Genomic DNA, 22,730 nt, shown 5'->3' with positions numbered 1-22,730 from the left:
ACCATTTAAGGAAGTTCTGTGAGACAATGAAATAGAAATTAAAATGAAAACAAGAAAACAACCCCTCAGCACCCACACCTCCCTGCAAATATGTGAATGGAACAATTCACCCAGCTCTGTCCCAAGTTGAGCTCAAACAGGCGTGGGCGTGCTGAGAGGGACAAGGATGTCACCTTCCTAGACACAAGAGCAGAGGCCCTTCTTCAACTCTGGCAACACGGTGACAGCTACAGTGTCGTATCACGTTAATGAACAGGAGTTTTACTCCCACAGACAGCATCCTGCTCCACCACCCCCACCCCACCCCTGCTGCTGTATTTGAAGCTAAGTCCAGACAAAGGTAGGGTTAAGCCTTTCTTCTTGGGGAAACCACTGAAGAAAAACATCAGCTCAAGGGAACAAGAGCTCAGTGCTCAGTGGGACACCCTTCTACATATCACTGCCACCACCGCCATGGTGGGGAAGACCACAGGGGAGGATGCAGAAAGGATGTAAGAGCTGAAGAGGACCGCCAGGGGATTTGAAGTTCTGGACTTGTCATGGTGATCACCCTCATGAACCCAGAGAAGCTATGACTACCTACAAGAGTCCTGAGGGGCACAAATCCAACCAAACTCCACCACAGATGGGCGAGGAGTCCTCCAGCCCCCAGTTCCTTACTGGGGGGCTACAGTGGGTTGATAGCAGCTGGAGAGGAAGAGTCACTCTTGTTTGAATGTGTGGCTACTGACAGTTTCCCAAGCTCCAGAGGATGGAGGGCTCCACACCCACACACACATGGAAAGTGCTAATGGGACTGAGGTTATTAAAAGGAGGGCATGACATTGGGAGGGGGCTATATTGGGGGACTATTTGAGGAGAGTTAAAGAGGGGAAAGAGAGGAAGATATGATCATGTGTCATTGCATACATGTATGAAATTCTTGAGAATGCAGAAAAAATGACTTCACAAATATCAAAGGAGAAATTTCTAGAACTCATTTTTAGCTCCAAAGAATTTCGATCCAAACAGCAGCAATTCAGACATGACTCAGGATAAAAACATCGTGCTGAGTAAGCGTTAAGAAAACATTCTAATATAGTGACAAGGCGTAATTGGAATTGTCATTTCCAAGTATCAACGCTTGGTCTGCAGATGATGGTGAATGACAGGGAAAGGGGCCAAGAAAGTAAACGAGGGGCTTCTCCTGGAAGGAGGTGCAACCTTCTCGGCACAAAGGAAACCCAATATCTAGACCACATGAAAAGTGATCGCTATGGGAACGGCGCAGCTGTGAAAATGCACGTCAGTTTGTATTAACTCGCCTGGCAAGTTTGTGTAATGCAGGACTCTCTGAACGGCCACCGACAGGAAATAACTCTGGTAACAAAGACACCATACCTGTGTTTAATCTGATGCTTACAAGAAGCGAGGACGTAAAACAAAGAGGCTATTCTCTCTTAAAGAACAAGGAGGGCAGGCAGTCTGAGGTATGTTTGGGGTTCTTTATAGGCAGTATCTTACAGGCTAGTTTAATTAGAAACAGAACAAGAGGGGGAGTGCTCACATTTCTCCCTAGAACCCAATTATCTTCATTTCATCGATGAGCTAGATCTGCAGAAAGCTACAGGAAGCTTCTGGCACCAAAGGGTTTCAGTTTGAAAATAATACTGCCAAGTTATTTGGAGACTAACTAGTTCAGTTGTACCAAGCAAAGACAGATGGACTGACAGACAGAAAGTCATTTCTACTAAGGAGCACACCATCCCGAAACCCATGTCTCTGCAGATAGATGTGCACATCGCCACACTCGGGGTCCTGCCAAGAGGACACAGGACACTTTGAGACACAAGAGGAATGAGCTTAGAGGTCATTTACCCACAAATTATAAGCTTTAAATCTCAACTGGGCAGTTGAGATGCCCAACAATAAAGCAGGCTTAGTTTACTCTCAGAGCAGAAAGGAAAACAAGCCACTCTCCACTCAGGAGTGCTTAGATTTAACCAAATTCATCACTGTGGCTTATCGATCCCCAATTCCTGTTAGGAACAGGTCAGGGCTTGGCTTCTCAGAAGACTCAGCTCTGTGCAGTTTTCAACAGAAGTTTCTCAACTCTGAGTAGACTTTTCCTAGAATTCAACTTCCTCAGCACCACCCATTGAGGCACAGCTGGGAAATCCCAGATTTTTAACTGAGAAATGTCAGCTTGGGATGAGTGACCCCCATAAGCTACTCTGCATAACACCCCAAGTAGGAGTCCAAAAGGGCCAGATTGAAGGCTTAAAGCAGTGGTTCTCAACCTGTGGGTCACAACTCCTGGACTGAAATGACCTTTCACAGTGGTTGCAGATCAGATACCCTACATATCAGATATTCATAACAGTAGCAAAATTAAAGTTATGAAGTAGCAACAAAAATAATCTTATGGTCGGGGGTTACCACAACATGAGGAACTGTATTAACTGCATTAGGAATGCATGGACTTAAAGGGACATCCAAAAAGGAATCAGCTGTCACGTACAGTACACATGCAAGAATAACTCAGAGCCTATTAAACACTGAGATACCATGTAGCTCTGAGATGCATCAGCCGGTTCCCATTACGATGGACAACAGCCCTGCTCTATTTTTAGAGATGGTGCAGAGATCAAAGAGGCAGGGGCCTGTTCCAGCCTCCCAATCCAGGGCCCTCATCTCTGCTTGCTCTTCCTTTGTCATTAGGAACATCTCCAAAACACTCACAACCGGGACTGCCCGAAATCCCCCACCTTCTGGGGAAAGCTTAAAAAGTACTCTGCTCAGAAGGCTCAGGGAAGGAAACCCTTAGGAGAGAAACAGAACTTCAGGAGAGGTTCCATTCAAGTTGAAAGTATTTCAATGCAGGCACAGACCCAGCATCCAGCTCAGGCTCTCTCTGCCTTCTAGAACCTGAGGTTTCCAAGGCTGGAGTCTCAGAAGATGAATGCAGATCAACAACAGCAGGACCAAGCCCTCCGGGCTCCCCTTCTTACATACGCGTGCGCGCGCGCGCGCGTGCACACACACACACACACACACACACACACACACACACACCAAACAAACAAACAAAAAAACAACCCACTGGCCCTGGTTGGTTAGGTTGAGGTTAACTGCTCAGAGGCAAAATGACTTACTTTGGGTGAACAGGCTGTACATTTGTCAAATGCCAGGCTGACAGGAAGGACATTATCAAACCGTGACAGAAATCCCCGGATCTAAAAACAAACAGAACAGAACAATTACTCATCAGGCAAGAGGTGAACACATCTATAAAGATGCATGTCTGGTGGGTGACAAGGAGGAGGGAATGGTTATTAGGGGTCCTGACACAGGCAATTCTGTGACTGTAAGCAACCCCCACCCACCATACTGTAATAGGTTTGAGGGAGAAATATATTAGGTTCTTTATTCCCAAGATATACATGATCTTTAAATATTTGAGGACTAAAATCAAATTTACTTAAAAATATAAAAAAGCAAGGTGGGAGATCTAAAGCATGTCTCAGGGCTGTGATGTATCTCAGTTGGTAGAATCCTTGGCCAGCATGCACAAAGCCTTGGGTTCCATTACCGGCATGGTATAAACCAGGTGCTTGGTGGTGCACACCTAAGAACCCAGCATAGAGGAGGTAGACGCAGGAGGATCAGGAGTCCGAAGTCATCCTTGGCTACATACATAATAAGTCTAAGGCCAGCCTAGAACACATGAGACCCTGTCTCAAAAACAAAATGAACATAAAGATAATATTCAAAGAAGTGTGTGAGCGCTAGGGTGCAGCCGAGTGGCAGGTTGTTTGCCTGGCATGCAGGGGCCATGGTTCCATCCCAGCCTCACAGAACAGAACAAAGCTGGGTAATCTAGGTTGCTCTGATTTGCTTCTCCCATGGAAATAGAAGCTTGGGGGTAAGCATGCATTTCCACAGCGCTACACTGACTTCTCAAGAGCAGACAGCTTGGGGATAACAGAAGGCGGAGACTGTTCTAAAGGTAGGCCTAGTGACTAGGTGCTGAATGCAGACCCTACAGAAAAAAAAAAAAAAAAAAAAAAAAAAAAAAAAGTGCAATTACACCATTGCTGGGGAAACAGCGCCACCTTGAGCAGAAACATCTGATTGCAAGCAATAAAGCCACTTTGAGAGCAGCTTGTGGGTTCCAGCCACCAGAATTAAGTGGTGATGTGGAGCTGCAGCCCGTTGTATGTATCAGGGAGATACAATAAAACTCATGATGGTAAAACCTTGAGCATTCCCACAGAAGCCAGCATCTGCAGTAAGCAAGATGACACAAATCTGCTTGAAAGTTTGCTTGATGCCAGAACTTCCTGTTTTAAGTTGATGAAAGTAGGCTTAGAAGATGAAGCAGCCTGGCAAGGTAATCAGGAGGCAATAAAGCTACATTCCTATTGCTGTCATGGACACCATGACTAAAGGTGGGCATCTCAGTTTTCTTGTGGGAGCCCAAAAAGATTCCAACTTGTTTTGAATCAAGGTCAGAGAGTCAGAGTTTATGTTGCTCTCCAAGGCTGCATAATAGGGTGCAAAGGCATGGTTACCAGGTGTCTTATACTTCAAGACCTAATCACAAGATGTTTTGCCATGAGGCATTGTTACCAGGTGTTTAGAAGGGTCTACACTTGGTTGTACATTGTGCTTTGATCTTGAAAAGGAGAGGTCTTTTGCCTCTCTCCTTGTTAGTGTATAAAAGGCCTATTAGAAATAAACTTTTTTTTAAAAAAAAAAAAAAAGATTTATTTATTTATTATGTATACAGTGTTCTGCCTGCATGTGTCCCTGCAGGCCAGAAGAGGGCACCAGATCTCATTGTAGATGGTTGTGAGCCACCATGTGGTTGCTGGGAATTGAACTCAGGACCTTTGGAAGAGCAGCCAGTGCTCTTAACCTCTGAGCCATCTCTCCAGCCCCCATAGAAATAAACTTAAGGCTGCCGGGTATTGACCCAGGGCCCTCCCAAAGCTATCCTGCGTCTCTGGTTTTGGTTTTGTTTTGTTTTTGTTTTTTCCATCATCTACTTCTGTATTTCATAACTAGCATTTCTCAATTCCCCACTCCCCCCCCCCCTTCAATAGGTTGGGGCTGGACCCCAACTCTGGGCCCCAAAATTTTCTACTGTTGTGAAAAACACCATGAACAAAAGCAAGAACCTGGAGGCAGGAGCTGATGCAGAGGCCATAGAGGAGTGCTGCTTCCTGGCTTGCTCCCCATCGCTTGCTTAGCCTGTTTTCTTATAGAACCCAGGACCACCATCCCAGGGATGACACCACACACAATAGACTGGGCTCTCCCTCATCAATCACTTAAGAAAATGCCCAGCTGGGCAGTGGTGATGCACACCTTTAATTCCAGCATTCAGGGAGGCAGAGGCAGGCAGATCTCTGAGTTTGAGGCCACCCTGGTCAGCAGAGTGAATTCCAGGACAGCCAGGGCTATTACATAGAGAAACTGTCTCAAAAAATAAAATAAAAAAAGAAAAAAAGAAAAGCAGAGAAAATGCCCTATAGACTTGCCTGATCTCATGGAGGCATTTTTCAAAATTAAGGCTCCCTCTTCTCTGATGACTCTAGGTTGTGTCAAGTTGACAAAACTATCCAGCACCAGTGTTAAATCAGAACTGACTGACTCCTTGGGAACCTTTGAAAATGCGACGTTTAGTTTCTTGTCTCTGAGGGATGTGGTGGCCATTTTACAAACCAGAACAGAGGCAAGTCCAAGGTGGAAAGTCAGCTAATCAAGAACCAGGAGAAGTCACCAACTGAAAGAACCTCAATCGCAGTCACAAAGGACAATGTTGAGATCCTTACCAGCCCCAAGAGTTCCAGGTTTAAACACATGCTCCGGGGCCAGGGAGATGCTCAGCAGGTGCCAAGCCTGATGACCTGAGTGAGATTCCTGGGATAACACGCTAGACGGACAGACTGACTCCTACAAACTTGCCTCTGACCACCACGTGTGTGCCACGGCTCACACACTCACACCCATATACACATGCACAAATAAATAGAATAAAAAGATAAGGTGAATGTATGCTCACAGTGTGCCTCGAACAGATGTGTAAGTTGCTTTCATGCTGAGTTCTTTTAAAACAATCCGATTTAACACATTTTCCATAAAAACACTGTGGAAAGTGGCCTACACATCCGTGTTTCCATTCTGTGGTGGGATGTTTTCTGCTAAACTTATTGGGGAGCAGAGCTGGAGGGAAGGGAGCAAGCAGACCTAGTTATAAGGCTGAAAAGAAGAGCAGGAAAGGAGGAAGGGGAGAGACAGATTAGAGGGGGGAGGGAGGGGGAGAGAGGGAGAGAGAGAGAGGGAGAGAGAGAGGGAGAGAGAGAGGGAGAGAGACAGACACGTGACCAAAGGCCAGCAGCAACATGGGTGTCTTAGTTAGGGTTACTATTGCTGTGATGAAACACCATGACCAAAGAGCAAGTTGGGGAGGAAAGGGTTTATTTGTCTTACCCTTCCATACATGATCATCATCAAAGGAAGTCAGGACAGCAACTCAAACAGGGCAGGATCCTGGAGGCAGGAGCTGAAGCAGGGGCCATGGAGGGGTGCCGCTTACTGGCTTGCTCCCCATAGTTTGCTCAGCCTGCTCTCTTACAGAACCCAGGACCATCAACTCACATGATGAGCTGGGCCCTCCCCTATTAGTAACTAATTAAGAAAATGCTTTACAGCCAGATATCATGGAGACATTTTCTCAATTACGATCTTCTTCCAGATAACTCTAGTTTGTGTATCAAGTTGACATAAGATTGGCCAGCCCAGCAGGTCACAGGTGTCTCACCAGCCTCGTGAGCTAATCTTTATTCATGGCATGAAGTAAGGGTCTGAGATTCTTCTTTTGCATGGACTAATTCTGTCTTGCCACAGATGTTTCTGTTTATTTTGAGCCAGGGATTGACTCTGTAGCCCAGGCTGGACTTATACTAAGGCAATCCTTCTGCAGTGCTGGGATGACAGGGGTGAGCCCCCACACCCAGCTGCAGAGCTACTTGTTGGAGAACATTTCCCCCATGTGTGACCCATTGGCCATGTGGGTAGGAGTCCAGGGCCCTGAACAAACACTGCAGTACTTGCGTACAGCAAGGCTACAGACAGGGAAGAACTGAGAGTCTAGACATGAGCTTTAGGTGTATAGCCAACTATGTTCCCTCAGACTGACAGGAGAGACGCATAAAACTTACAGAGAAGCTGCTGCCGACAGTTTGGCATCATACTTAGATATGCATAAACTCCCACAATCCAGGTTATGCAGAAGTCCTAAAGGATATATCCAGATCTTTTCAGAGAGGCCAGGCTCCAATTCATACTCAAAGAAAGTAAAGATCTATCCCATATTGGAATTCTTTCTGCATTTTTAGAAAGAGCACCATCATTCCACCTTTTGAGCCAAATTAATATTTAAATTAAGAGTCTGTAAAGTGGTGTCAAAGATTCTGCTCTCTGTCCTTTTCTGTTTTTAGGACTTATTTCTTGTGTGTGTGTGTGTGTGTGTGTGTGTGTGTGTAACGCCCATGGATAGAAGTATTAGGATCCCCTGGAGCTGGTGGTTGTGAACTTTCAGACGTGGAATCTGGGAAGTAAATCAGGGTCCTCTGCAACAGTAGCATGCGCTTCTAGTCATCTTTCCAGTGACCACTCTCCCCTTTTCATGGATGAAAACATGAAGGCAGAAATCAGAAATACAGAAATCAGATCAGTAGCTGCCAGGGACGGAGAGGGAACTGGAAAGGACAGCAGCCCAAAGGAACTGTGGGGATGACAGATGTGCCGAGCCTCCTCTGTGGTGGTGAGATGGGGGTGTAGGTGCTTGTCAACAGTTAGTAAAGGGTACAGTTGGTGACTATAACTTATGCCTTGGAAAGGTTGATTTAGAAACAGTTTATAAATTTGGTATTTTCAACAAGTTCATAATGAAAAGTTCCTGAAGCCCCTACCCCCAAATAATCACCAGCTTTAGCATCCAGTGTATCTTTCTAGAGGGAAATGTTTTCATTTATTTATTTCTGGTTCTTAATGCTAATCCCGGAGCCTTATGATTGCTACTTCTACCACAGAGCTATGTGCCCTCCTGTCCAGAAGATATGCCTAAGCCTGTGGTGGTATTATGTTCCCCGAAATTTGTGTGTTCCCCGAAATAAACTTATCTGGGGTCAGAGAACAGGACTGCCACACGAGGATAGGCAGTGGTGGCGCACGCCTTTAATCCCAGCACTAGGGAGGCAGAACCAGGCGGATCTCTGTGAGTTCAAGGCCACATTGGAAACAGCTAGGCATGGTGACACCCGCCTTTAATCCCAGAAAGTGAGCCTTTAATCCTAGGGAGTGGAGGCAGAAAGAGAAAGATTATATAAGGCGTGAAGACCAGAAACTAGCAGCATTTGGCTGGTTTAGCATTTGGCTGGTTAAGCACAGGCTTTGGAGCAGCACAGTTCAGCTGAGATTCATTTGGATGAGGACTCAGAAGCTTGCAGTCTGAGGAAACAAAACCAGCTGAGGAACTGGCAAGGTGAGGAAGCTGTGGCTTGTTCTGCTTCTCTGATCTTCCAGTATTCACCCCAATAACTGGCCTCAGGTTTGATTTTATTAATAAGACTCTTTAAGATTTCTGCTACATCAGCTAACCCCAAATATGTGTTTCTTTGCTGCTACCTGCAATGTGGCAGGACCTTGGAAGAAAGGTACCTATGCTTTCTTGGCTCCTGCCCTGCAATTCACTGTCAGACCCCACACAGGAGAGTGGAAATCTCTGCTGTCACGCAGATCTGGGTTATTCCGGGCTTGGCTCTCAGGGCTTCGAAGACAAGAGACACTGCCCTGGGTGTGGGATGAGAGGTGGTGGTGGGAAGCACAAGCCATGGGTGCAGGGCTGTTGGGGGGGGGGCGGCAGTGTGGCCAAACTTCAGCAGGCATACAAGGCCCTTTCAGAAACACACCAAGCAATGACAAATGTCAGAGCTTAGTTCAAGGAGTAGACCTGGCAACCACAAAGTCTTTTTCCCTAGTTCAGGGTCGAATGTCTCCAATGACCACATCCCTGGAAGTTTCCAGGGGTGGCTCTGGGCTGTGCTGGTGAAGGTTTATTCTGGAAGGGCTCAGAGGTGAATGATAGCAGAGCAGGGATGGGAACCCCTGGATTGGGTTGTTGTAATTTTAGCTAAAATGACTCCAGTTTTACACCAGGGCCCTCATACCTCTAGTCTGCTCTTCATGCCAGGTGAGGATACAGGGCATTCCCACGTACAGGCACCATGCCAGGTCTACATGTTGAGTGTTCTCATCTGTCCTATGGCAGCTCATTTGGGCATCACCGTCATCCTGGGACCTTCTGCGTCCCAGATAAGATAACCAGGACTCAGAGAAACAGCACAGCCTTACAAGCGTCAAGGAGAAAAGCCAGGAGTCTCATTTCTGGTTTATTTGGGCTCTAAAAGCCTGGTGGAAAAGCTAAAATGCACAGAGAAGGGAAGAGGGAAGGGGGGAAGGAGGGAAGGGGGGAAGGAGGGAAGGAGGGAAGGAGGGAAGGAGGGAAGGAGGGAGGGAGGGAGGGAGGGAGGGAAGGAGGAACTCAAACACACTGTAAAACAAAATTGCAGATGGTGGAACACCTCTCAGGTGAGTTCAATTATCTTCAGTGGCTTTTGCCCAATTAGATACAAAATAAACCTATCAGGAAAGGAGGGGGCCTTTCTTTCTGAACCACTGTCCTGGCCATGTTTCCACCAGTGCTCAGCAAAACTAACTTTGATGCCAAGCCTACTTTACCTCCATGGGAAGCTAAGACCAACTGCCCAGGAACAAACAGCCACCCCAAAAGTACTCTGGAGCCCCCTCAGAGTCCCACTGCTCGGGTGTTGCAGCAGCTCCCTTCAGGCTTGGCAAGGTTGCTAGAATTTGGAGTCTGCATGCATAAAAACGTGCTCCAAACTCCAGATCGATCCTGGACGTTGAAAAGGAGTCTTAATCACAGTCTGTGCCAAGATGGAGTTTAGCAACAGTGAGCCCCAGGCACACTACAGAGGTCTTTTTTTCAGATAACAGCTTCCGTTCCCATCCCTGGCTGCCTCTCATTATTGAACTGGAGCCACAGAGAGACCAAAGAGCTAAGCTGGAAGCCAGCCAGTATCATCTTCAGAAAATACTGCAGGATACAGCTAACTCTTGAGACGCAGCGAGCATTGTTTCTCAAGTTCTAGGATTCTTCCTAATTTCCTGTTTAGAGATAAACTTCCACTTTGATAAAAAATGGAAAGAGAAAGAAAGCCAACACAGGCAGGTGTCTCATGTGCCCTGAACTCTGCTAGTGCCTAATAAATACAATCTATATGTGATTCTCAAGGGCTCGTTATTAGGTTGTCCTTATTTACAGACAGAAAACATGAGGTTCAGAGGAGATGAGACACTTGCCCAAGGAGAAGATAGACAGGATGAGAGTGTGGTCAGATCATACACCCAGGACCCTCCTAGCTTTCAGGTACTTCCCATTGATGGAGATCTATCACATTCTGATGGTCTAGCTGTGTCTACTACCTTAGACTGTATCAAGAGCAAGCACTTCATTGCTCTCTCTGATCCCATTGTACCCTGCATAATCTGTGCCTGGGAAGCACCTGCTTGGCTAGTTGGAAAGAGAAGGTGGACAGCATGAGCAGGTCAGAAACCACAGCAGCCAACACAGTACAACTATAGGCCATCCACGTTTCCTGTCACTGTCTAGCTGAGGGCCACAGAATCCAAGAGAAGGAAGCTCTTTCCTAGGCTACACCTCAGGCAACGTCCTCTTGGCTGGACCTCCTCTAAGTAGACAGTCTGTTCATCTCCCAGGGCACAAGAGTTGAGCATCCTTGAACCCTAAAATAAAGAGACCTTATTAAAAAGAGAAGGCCTAGAGGTAGAGAGATGGCTCAGTGGTTAAGAGTATATATTGCTCTTCCTGAGGACCTGAGTTTGATTTCCAAAACACACACACATCAAGCAGCTTACAACTGCCTGTAACCCCAGCTCCAGGGGCATTTGACACCTGACCTCTGTGGGCACTTGCATTCATGTGCATACATCCCCGCCCTCCATAATTAAAATAATACAATTAGATCTTAATAAAAAATAGAACACTGAGGCCTGGGGAGAGGAGCACCAGAGCCTGAGCAGACAGGCAATGAACCGTGGCTAGAGCCTCCGGCTCCCTCTCTACCTTACCTCACTTCGAGGACTCTCAGGCCAGCCTTTGCTGGAGCCCTGCCCTAGTTTTGCTTTTCTGCAAAGAACAGGAATAAAAAACGCAAGAGCCCCAGAGAACCATGGGTTTCCAAGTGCAGGCCTAGGGGAAGAGCACATACCCCCAGGCACAGGACACAGGCACTCAGTGGCTTCTCCTCACATCTACCTCATTCCCCAAGGACAAAAATCCTAATGCTCAGTCTGCAAGACACAACAGGGACATCTGCTGCAGGGTCCTTTTGAGGCATTCAGGCCAAGGTCATCAGACACAGGCTACTAAGTTCTGTCAGTCTGGTGAGCTGCTGCTATTCTGTAGAGCCAGCCTTCACCTGAATCCCCCCAGATCCTGAGCTTTGTCTCCCAATGAACAGAACCCATCCTTACGAAGGAGGTCCAATGTACTTTGCATCCTCCATCAATAGAATCTCTACTTATGCAAATTACACATCCTTCTTCCCTAGACCCTTACCCTGAGCACTGTTCATGAGCCAATAGAACTCTGTCTTATTGTAAAGGCACAGGTGCTCTGCTCTAAAGATGTACTTTGCAAGGGAGTTTCTATGTAGCCATCCCTGAAGTTCTGCTGTGGTAATTTTCACATGGAGATTTCCTCCCAAAGTTTTACTCTGCTTAAATGAGTAAGAAAAATAAACCCTTTGGTCCGACTCAGCATGTGCCCAAGTGGTGCTGACCTGAATTTCATTCTTCACCTTGTGTGGATCATTTCCTTGCCAGCCGTGAGGCCTGCAGGGCCAACAATCTCTCTCTGCATCCTGACTGAGGGTACAACATGACATGCGGCCTCACAATCCTGTTGCCACAGCCTCTTCACTGCACTGGACTGTGATCTTTTAAACAAAACCTTCTCTTAACTTGCCCCGGGCAGATATCTGTCACCAGGAAGAGCAAGTAACTAGGCAACAAGCTTCCTGTCTCTTCCTTTTTTCAATGTGTGGGGTGTGTGCGTACGTGTGCGCGCGTGTACACACACACACACACACACACACACACACACACACACACACGCATGTGCAAGTGAGTGGGGAGCAGAGGTTGATCTGGTATCTTCCTTGGTCACTGTCCTCCTCATATATGGAGGCAGAGTTTCTCATGTGAACTCAAGGCTCGATGGTGAGGCTCATCTAGCTAGGCAAATGCTCCAAAAATCTGCTGTCTCCCCCCGCCCCCCCTCCAGTGCAGGCTGGGGTCACAGGTGGGCAGCTATGCTCGCCTGCACTTCTGTGGATGCTAGGGACCTGAAATCTGATCCTTGCGCCTGAGCGACACGTGCTCCATTCGCGGAGCCACCTCCCCGCCTCTCACCTGTGTATGTGGTTTATGCACTAATACATTTTTTGAGGAAAAAAATCATTCTCTTCAAAGACAAATCAGCTTTACTTTCTGACTGCTTGCAGTATCAAACCCCTGTGTGTTGGGCCAGAGACTAAAAAAACAAATGAATACAAAAAAATCAAAACCAGCCATCCAAAGAGCCTGTTTTTTCCCATCAAGTGGTTTTTCACGGTTTTCAAGTCCAGTGCCTGGTTTCATCAGCTCTAACATTCAGCTGATTTCAGTTGGGAACTAATCAAGTCTCTCGAAGTCCCTTGACAATATCTGAATGGGGTCAGTTTGCCTGTGGACCAGAGTGGGGCAGAGCAAGCCATGGCCTCCCAGAGAAGTTAAGGAATGCTCTCCATTACATAATGGTGTTCAAGAGATGTTGGGGGTGGGGTGGGGCTTTCCAGGCATCTCACTCCACAGAAGCAGATTAATAAGCACTCTCTTTGGGGCACTGAGAAAATGAGCCAGAACCTTACAGGTCATTCTTTACAAGCAAAATACACAAAGGGGCTTAGCTAACTCCCCTCCAACAGGAAACCATTTGTCTCTAGAGTATGGAGGAGGAGAAAGAGGAGAGGGGGGAAGTGGGGGAAGAGGAGGAGAGGAAGAAGGGGAAGGGGGGAGGAGAAGGGGAGGGAAGAGGTGGGGAAGAATGCTAAGCCTGCTACCAGGCCCAGCTCTGGGAGATAATGCTCCCTAACCACAACACAGTTGCACAAATACAGTCCCCTTCTCTTGAGAAAAAGAAAAAAAAACCCAACAAAACACCCAAGCATTTGTTTAAATGGAGACTGAACAACTCTGATTAATTTTAAAGTTCTTTTTCCACTTTCCTTTTTAGAATGTAGCTAAAAATAAAGGCTTAAAGGCTTAAAACTTGAAATAACAACACACACACACACACACACACACACACACACACACACACGGCTTTTACCATATACGGTGGCCTTATTCTTCAGCCTTTGAAAAGGCCAGATGAAGAGATGGCCAACAACCAAAATATCCCTTCAGGCAACTGCAGAGGAGGGAAGCTGGAAGGCTCAGTGAATGGCAGGTAACTGCCAGGCCCGCTCATCGTGGGTGAATGCCCATGGAGCCGTGAGTTGCCATAGCACTTGGGAAACACAGGCACACGCATCTGACACAGCCATCCCTCCAGGGAGGGTGTTCTGCCCTCTGGCCTGAGCACTGAGAAAGCAGCAGGGGCTGTAATGCAGCTTCAAGGGAGGAACCAGTGCAGGGCATGCTGAAAATTTAGTGAAGACCCTCCTCAGCATGAAATCGGGCAGGAAGACCTGGAGAAGACGTGAAGGAGAGCAGCCCAGGTCAGGCCGGAAGCCAGCAGTCCTGTGTGTGGTGGGGGAGGACTGGCTACTGTATCACCAGGCTCCGCTGCGATTGTGTCTGTGGCCAAAGACTAACACGTTCAGGTCATACAAATGCCACGCTCGGGAGTGTTGAGCGGAAGCCACCTTTCCTGGGGTTCTATGGTTTCCAAAGTCGATGCAAAGGTACTCCTGGACCCTTGCTAAGGCACTTACTTTGCTGACATGAACAGGTTAGTGACAGGAAAGCAGGTTTAAGAGAGGAGGTGGTGCAGACAAGACAGATGGAGCAGAGCGGGAGGCTGAGGCACCACCATGCAGGCCTGGGCTCTCCCCCACAGAAGCTTGGAGAAAGCACCAGTCACCGCAGAGTCTGGGTGGGCTTGGGGCACAACGTCTCTAACTCTCCACGGTGGTGGTCTGGCTCTTCCTATTGATGACTCACTCTCACTGGAAAGCACCAGGCACAGGAGCTGGGCAGTCACTCAGGGCACATGTTTGGTATGCATGAGGCCCTAGAGTTTCATCCCAGAACTAAACAAGTTAATTTGTCAGGCAGAATCTGCACCGAAGGGACACATCCCGGTTATGGAGTGGAATGCACGGGATTGTAGAGAACAGCTCCCCAAATGTCACGCTAAAACTGTCCTCATGTTCCCAAAGGCAGCATGCAGACTATGAGATACAGGACCTGTGGGCCTCATCCCATAGTGTCTTCTTCCTTTTCAGCCTCAGGCATGGATCCTGCCGGTTGTGTTCTGCAAAGGCCCTGCTTCTGGGTGACATGGCTAACAGTCTGACCATGCTTGCTCAGAAAGGAAGGGCACTGGGCACTGAAGGCTATCCAGCTACTCTACATCCGCTGGGCTGGCACCCATTTGCCTGGCCTCCATGACTACCATGGAGCTTAGTGTGGTTTGTAGACAGGAAAACAAGGCCCTGAGAAGTTTTGAGACTGGGCCAGGGAAGGCTACACATAGCAGGGCTGAGACTGAACCACGCCTGGCTGTTCCAAAGCCTGTCCTTTCTTTTTCTACTGCATGGTGGAGTCCGGTCGGCAGCTTCACATCAAAGTCAGGCAGTGCCGTGGGTTCATTTCCTCCCAGTGGTGTCCCCAGAACAACATTCCCCAGGTCACAAGGCCCCTCTGAAGCCTCAGCTGCAGGAGTTCTGTTGGTGGAAGGGTGAGGTGTCCCCACCTTCCCCTCCACCGGAGGATTGGGGCAGGACCCCAAGTTCATCCCCAGTCACTCACCTGGTGAGGTACAAGCCCCAGAGAGGTGGGAGGTTCATTCATGCGATCATCACTGCTGCTGGCGATGGCATAGCCCCTGCAACAGGGAAGCAGGAGGGCTCTCAGCTCACGTGTGCTCATGGCGAGTACACGAGAGAGCATCTGGGGGCACTGGACAGAGTCAGAACCAGATGCCCTTTGCTGGGCTTCATAAGCTAGCAGGAGACTCATTCCATGGGAGCGAGGGAAAGGCAGTCACTGAAAAAGGGCACCATGGAGTGGGGAAGAGGAGAGCGAGCTTGTATTGTCTCTAACCAAGCAGCTTAGCCATTAGCTGTGAAACAGGAGTGGGGGACGGGGGGGGGGGGGGGGGTGCTGCATGATACATCAGGGGCGTGTGAGATAAACCACCAAGTGTAAGGCTTGCCTGCCTCCCTCCCTCCCTCCCTCCCTCCTTCCCTCTCTCTCTCTCTTTCTTTCCTTCCTCCCTCCCTCCTTCCTTCCTTCCTTCCTTCCTTCCTCCCTCCCTCCCTCCTTCCTTTCTCCCTCCCTCCCTCCCTCCTTCCCTCTCTCTCTCTTTCTCTCTCTCTCTCTCTCTCTTTCCTCCCTCCCTCCCTCCTTCCCTCTCTCTCTCTTTCCTCCCTCCCTCCCTCTCTCTCTTTCTCTCTCTCTCTCTTTCCTTCCTTCCTTCCTTTCTCTCTTTTCTCCCTCCCTCCTCCCTCCCTCCCTCCGATCCCCACTCCTTCCTTTCACATACTCTTACTACAGCTAGCCTCTCCTCCAGCTCAGCCTTCCGGCAGCTGGGGCGGGCTGTGTACCCCACAGCCGCCTCTCACCCGCTACACCGATCTAAATGCCATGACCATGGAGGAGGGAGGAAAAAGGAGTGAACTGAGCAGAGTAATGGGCTCCTCCCAGAGAGGGCCACACTCATTTATGTCCCGGGCAAAGGGGACAGGCAGTGGGATCAAGGAGGTGTAGAGCCAGCTCTCAGAGATTTCACTTCCTAACAGGGGGAAGTAAGAAACTTGGACGGCAGGGAGGCGAAGGCAAGGGAGGACATAACTGCTCATTCCCCCTTTACAAAGCCTTGGTCACCAGCCATGCGGCCCTCTGAGTCACGTGACAAACAGACTACTGCTGTGGCTGTCCGCACTGTCTTTCTTGGAATTCAATTTGAGTGAAAAGTAAGTATTTTCTGAACTTGATTCTCTCCACCTGCACTACAAATGGCACACTTAGCACACCACTCCAAAGCAGGGTGTGGGCCATGCTGGAGGAGCCACAGCCTGGCTGCCACTCACTGGCCGTTTGAGTTTTACACACCAAGCCTAGCTCCCCATCAGAGTAATAAGCAAGGGGAGATGGCAGGAACTTGTCACGCTGGCAGACTGAGGACCACCCTGAGTGGGAGGGTAGGAGTTCAAGGCAAACCTGGGATACACAGCGAGACTCTGACCAAAACTAAGAAAAACAAAACCACAGCTACTAGTGTTCTCCTAGTGAGTTCAAGCGGGGGTTGAAGAAGTCGACAGTTACAATGTTCTTGGGGCAGGGTCTTGCACAGGCTTTTGAGAAACGAACTGCTGCATCTATAGTCCAGTGTGGGCACCTGTTTACGAGCAGGCCAAAATCATAGCTTCAATGGAGAGTTAAGAGCTGTGAAATGAGATCATATGGAAGGTCTAGACTGAAATGTAACAATGGTACTACAAACCTTGATGGTTTGAACCTTTGCCAGGCACAGAGAAGAGTCAACACACAGGCAGAGGAGCCAATCGAAAAGAATGTGCTAAGGCAAGGGAAGACCGGGAGAATGTGAGAGATGCAGGGGGACCAGACAGAGTAGAGTTCAGAGTCCTAGAGAGAGCACGGAGGACAGAGGATGGGAAGAGTGGTCTTCTAGAGGATAGGGCAGAGAAGTTACACCACAGACGGAACTCACCGTGCAGGAGATGCCGGAGGCTGTAGAAGGCTGAGCCGAACTGAATTAGAGCAGACAGACTGCCCCAATGTCACCAGGGGAAGGCCACAGGGAGAAGAGGGAGACCACTCAAAGGAGGTAGTAAAAGGGATGAGAGATGACTCATGGGGCCCTGAGAGACAAGAGCTGGCGGGGGCACCGTGGTAGAGTGCCTGCCTAGTATGTGTGAGGCCTAAATTCCATATCCAGAAATGATGCGGGGCAGGGGGGGGGAGGAGGAGGGAAAGGGGGGAGAAAGAGAGGGAGGTGGGGGGGGGGAGAATGAATATACTAGTCTAAAATTCCACCAAAATGAGAAACCTCCTTAATTACAAAGACATTTTCAGACAAACAAAACCTGAAATGCTTAAGGGGATTGTACAGGCAGAAGAAAATGCCTCTGAGTCACAAGTTTGGAGACACAGGAAGAATTGGAAAATGTTAGGAAAACTAAATGAATATTAACCATGTAACAGTGTCTTCTGGGGTTTAAATATGTGAAGAGTTTTCAAAAATGAATGTGAAGACACTGCTGGCCATCTAGCCAACATTCAGTCTCCTCTTCCACCTCTCATAACTTTATTCAGAGAGGCAACAGCCCCAGCTGACAGAGCTAGATATCTTATCATTCCTTGCTAGGTGAGTCAAAGGATGCATCTTCTGGAAAGGGTTTTCAGGGGCAGCTCGCACGTCTGCATCACCAAGACAGAAAAGGACCCAAGGAGAAAGTGGCTGACCCACTGACCCAGTGTCCAAGGCTGCTAGGACAGTAAAGCACCAGCTACACTCAGTGTCAGAGCACAGGAAACGGTGGTCTTGGGACTACGCAACAAAAGGGCACCTCGTGGCCTTGAGGGTGTGTGCTGATGGGAGCCTCGTGGGTCTGCAGAGTGGGGAAGCTGCCCTTAGAAAATCCAAGCTAATTAACTGCAAGGGCATGCTGAGGTCAAGACAGCCAATGGCCTGCACTTTGCCTGCGTGGGTTGTCTGGACTGAAAACCGCAACAAGTAGGTAAGATCTACACTCAGGATCAACAGGGAAGGCACCAGGCCTGCAATACCCTGTGAACTACAGACAGCCCTGGGAAGGTGCTGGAACTGGGCACAGGCACAGGCTCTGTGTGTGTGTGTGTGTGTGTGTGTGTGTGTGTGTGTGTGTGTGTCTGCAGTTCTGGAGAAGCAGCTGGTGATAAGAGAGGTGCTCGGGTTGAACAGGAGAAGGGACATGAGCACTCATCAAGAATCTGTTTAAAATCAGATTCCAGTAGTGACAGCTATCTTCTTTGTGACGCTGGCCCCTGGCAGCCAGTGAAAGAGACACCAGCCTGATGTTACCTGTGACCTTTCGGATGGATCTTGTCCGTTCTGTAGTTTAAAAGGGGTGGTGGTGGAAGCTGTAGTCATCTGGTAATGTTTCCCAGAAAAGAGTAACAAAGGGGCCCTGCCACTCACTGCTGAGCTATCATGACTGATGGAGTCTGGGAGGCCGGGAGGGAGGTGCCCACTGCTGAGCCCAGCAGGCTCAGTGCATAGCCCAAAACCCATGGTCACACAGCTGGCTCCGGGCAAACTCGGTGGGTCACAAAACAAAACAAAGAGTCGTGTATATGACGAGATATTTATAGGGTAGAAGGGGAGAGAGGCAGTGGTAGGAAGGAGAGTAATATAATCATGTCATGTACACGGAGGAAATCACCCAAGAACAAATCCATTAATTAAAAAACGGAAAATTGATGAAAGGAGTCCCTTTGTCTCAAGCCCCATGGCTTTCACTTTGCTGCTAAAATAAATGCTTATCTGCCTGTGAGTAGGCACTGCCACACAGGTGTGATCATGGGAGCACAGCAGCACCCTGCGCCCACAGCTGAGGGAGGCTGAGTGGCACATGCTGAACCTCTGGACCCACCCTGGACTGTGGACTTTGAATTTTATTTGGACAAGTCCCTGGACACGGAACTTGGCCACAGGTAACTGACACAATTCCTACTGCCAGTGACACATTATATACACAGTATATACAGTATACTCATTATACGGTATACACATCATATATACAGTATATATAGTATACCCATTATACAGCATATACATTATATATACAGTATACTCATTATACGGTATACACATTATATACACAGTATATACAGTATACTCATTATACGGTATATACATTATATATATACACAGTATATACAGTATACCGATTATACAGCATATACATTATATACACAGTATATGCAGTATACGCATATACAGTATACACAATATACATACAGTATATACAGTATACGCATTATACAGTATATACAGTATATATACAGTATATACAGTATACTTATTATACGGTATACACATCATATATACAGTATATATAGTATATCCATTATACAGTATATACATTATAATCATAGTATATACAGTATACCCATTATATGGTATATACATCATATACACAGTATATACAGTATACCCATTATACAGTACACACATTCACAATGTCCAGGGCTAAGAAAACCATAATAGACTAACAAAAGAGAAGTGCGAAAGACCAAATGCCCCTGCCAAAGTCTTCCTTATCAGCTGCCAAAAAATTCAGAAGAATTCAGAAGGGCACAGGGCAAACCCCAGAGATCACATACTGAGTATTTGGGCCAAAGAATTGGACTAGATTTTTTTTTTTAAGTCTTGTTTTGAGGTCAGAAAAGCCAAGAGGTTGAGGGAGACCAAGAGAGTCTAAGGGAGATAGTGCCTAGTGATTACTGACAAGCACTCAGTTCAAATGTTCATTTCTGGGCTCCAGACTCACCCCTCAGGATGCTGCAGGACAGAAACCATCAGCTCCACAGCCAGGGCACCTGCAATCACAGCCAGGCCTGGGCGGCTCACCGTGCACTGCTGGTCCAGTGTCCGGTCTCTGGTTGACTAACAAGAAATAATCACTGACATGTATAGAATATTCTAGTCCAGATAGCCCTACGTGAACCTGAAACTCCCCAAGATAGAGCTTTAAAATACAACCAGATTGGTGTAGCTGACAAAGGCCGGCCAGCCTCACCCTATTGTCTCTTGGGAGGGTCATAATAAATCAAACAGACGATATAATTAAATGAGGCAATATGCTAAACAGGGTGTCCACTTGTTAAGAGACAGGGATGGGGACATTGACCATCAGTAGCATGGCCTCATGGTGGCTCTGTACCCAGTGCTCCTGTAGAGGAATTCATCCCCTCTTCTGTGCTTAGTGGGTGTGAGGTTGAGTCACAGGAGGAACAATCGTGAGTAGCTGGTGACCCTGTCCTGCCATGCTTCCCGAGGTAATGGCTCAGAGTGACTCTGAGGAGGGGCCCACAATCTCCACCCTGCTGTCCTCTGTTCCTGCACACTGCCTCATCACCTTGACTGTAGTCTGAGGACTTAACTGCAAAACTGCATTTGTTACCATCTGGTTCCATACACAAGCCGAACCTGGGTCAACCCCACAAATTCTAACCTTCCAAATGGGGGCAAATCCTGCAGTTATTTGATGCTATAAAAATTTCATGGAAAGAAAAGAGATTGCTACTGTGGAATATTGTTTTAAGATGAGGAGACAGTGGAAAGCCTGAACTAGAACCGTGGTTTTAGTCTCCCGTATCTGGGGCTCTTTCTATAACGGACCAGGCTCTGCAGACATTTCCTTACTCAGTTTCTATCAGATGGTTGTAGCCACATTCATGCAGTGACTGTGGCTCAGCCATTCAGGAAAGGGTGCCAAACATGGCTTATGGTTGGATAATGTCACCCACCCCAACTAGAGAATGCTCTTTATTAGACCATATTTAAACAGCCCTGGGAGGACCCTGCCCCAGCACACAGAATGCTGAGTAGAGCTGTTTATAACCATGGAATTTGACTTACATCTCCTGGAGCCACTACATCATTGCAGAAATAGCAGCCAAGCTTGTATCCAGGGATGTTAGCAAACAGCGAGGAGCCCAGGTCAGCAGGTGCCACAAGGTGGCTCGGGCACAGGTCCCCAGCTCCCTGTTGCTTGGGTTTCTTCAGGCCGTGTCTCATGACAACGAAGGTGTCAAACCCCAAGGCAGCGTTGATGACGAGCTGTTGGCGTTGAAGGAAAAAAAGAGTCAGGAGAGACAAACTTCAGGCCAAGGCTAAGTTCACATGCAGCTAGCTACCTTTAAATGGCGTTCTTTTTCCTGTGATGTAACTAGACTTCAATAGTCGATTGAAACCTGCAAGAGACTTGATAAACTGCTAACATAAATGAGATCATTTAAAGCCCCTACAAACACTGCCTTTTATAGACAAGGATATCGAAGGTCAGAGTTCCACCTCTGTCCCAAGGTCATGCAGCTGACAGGAGAGAGGCGGGGAGAGCAGTTGGTGGCTGCCCACAGCATCTGCCCTGTCCTTTCACTTCCTTGGAACATTTTACCGAGACACCATTTGTAAACCATGATTACCACCATGTGGGTTTTAAGAGACACTTTCTTCATTTGTGCTGAAAGAACGCTACTTGGTTATGATTTAAGTCTTCCCCAAAGTTTTGGGCACATACAAAGAATCAAGAAAATGCATGCTGGAGAAGAAAATAAAAGCCGCCCCTGACACAGCTCGGGGTTCCAGAATCTGCTGGGGCATTGCCTCTTTTATCTTCTCTCCCTTCCCTCCTTGTCCTTTGCCCCGGACATGATGGACAGAAGACAGACAGATGATAGGTGACGGATGGCTGACAGACAGATGGGGGTGGATTGTGGTAGAGGCGACATGCATGTTTTTATATAGAGACGTAACACTTAAGACTCCTATACTATTTTATCTTATAGTATGGTATTTCTTGTCACCATTCTTTGACCCTCCCTGAGTGTGAGAGCATACTTAGTGAGCACCCTATAGTGCAGGCCCTTGACCTTCACCAGCACCCAGAGTGGCACCTGCAGGGTTGCTAAGAGAACAGTACGCACACCCATGCTGGGTGACGGAATGAGGAAAAGAAGGGCTGTAAGAAGGGCCACAGAGGTCACCGTTTCCGGGGGGAGGGCGAGCTGTGGACACTTCTCTCTGGGGTGGCTCACTAAGCTCTAGACAGAGGCAGTGGGCGGCACACCCCACCTTCCGCTTGCTGGCTGCAATGACAGCAGGAAGCCACCGGCTCTCTCTGGTGTCCATTAGCAGGAAGATGACATCATGGCTCTCAATGAGCTGCTCCAGCTGCTCCACATCTCTGCGGGCCTGCTCCAGCGTGACGTCAGAGAAATTCACAGGATGTCCCGGCATGGGGATGCTCATGTTGAACCCGCTGGCATTCTAGGGAGGCAATCGTCATACTTACATCACTTACAACCAGAAACTTTCTGTGTACAGTGTTAACTGCTCTTCCCTCAAATACCTGGGCCTATTCACCACCTTCTCCACTTCCTTGAGCCATTTGTGTGTGTGTGTGTGTGTGTGTGTGTGTGTGTGTGTGTTGCTGAGGATGGAGCTCAGAGCCACAGGTGCAACACAGCCAGGGATGTTCATATTCCACAGAAAGCAAAGTGTGCCAGCATCACAAACTGCGCCTCGATCTTGCGCATCCACTGGCCACAGGCAAGTGTGATAACTGACTGGAAAGATGTCT

At 48.0% G+C, this 22,730-nt stretch overlaps 1 protein-coding gene across 3 annotated transcripts in view; it reads right to left on the bottom strand.

Annotated features, from left to right (window-relative positions):
* Atg7 (autophagy related 7) overlaps positions 1-22,730 on the bottom strand; it is a 210,201-nt gene that overhangs the window by 115,469 nt on the left and 72,002 nt on the right. For all 3 annotated transcript variants that reach the window (XM_036180497.1, XM_036180498.1, XM_036180499.1), the window contains exons 13-17: positions 22,223-22,417; positions 21,008-21,208; positions 19,917-20,032; positions 15,169-15,244; positions 3,135-3,215 (exon numbers count right to left, since the gene is read on the bottom strand). In XM_036180497.1, the coding sequence (XP_036036390.1) occupies positions 3,135-3,215; positions 15,169-15,244; positions 19,917-20,032; positions 21,008-21,208; positions 22,223-22,417 (669 nt within the window). The remainder of the gene's footprint in view (positions 1-3,134; positions 3,216-15,168; positions 15,245-19,916; positions 20,033-21,007; positions 21,209-22,222; positions 22,418-22,730) is intronic.

This window comes from Onychomys torridus, chromosome 3 (genome assembly GCF_903995425.1).
Source record: "Onychomys torridus chromosome 3, mOncTor1.1, whole genome shotgun sequence".
In the NCBI taxonomy this organism is placed as follows: Eukaryota; Metazoa; Chordata; class Mammalia; order Rodentia; family Cricetidae; genus Onychomys; species Onychomys torridus.
The sequence above is the reverse complement of the archived record's forward strand: the minus strand, read 5'-3'. Positions and strand labels throughout refer to the sequence as shown.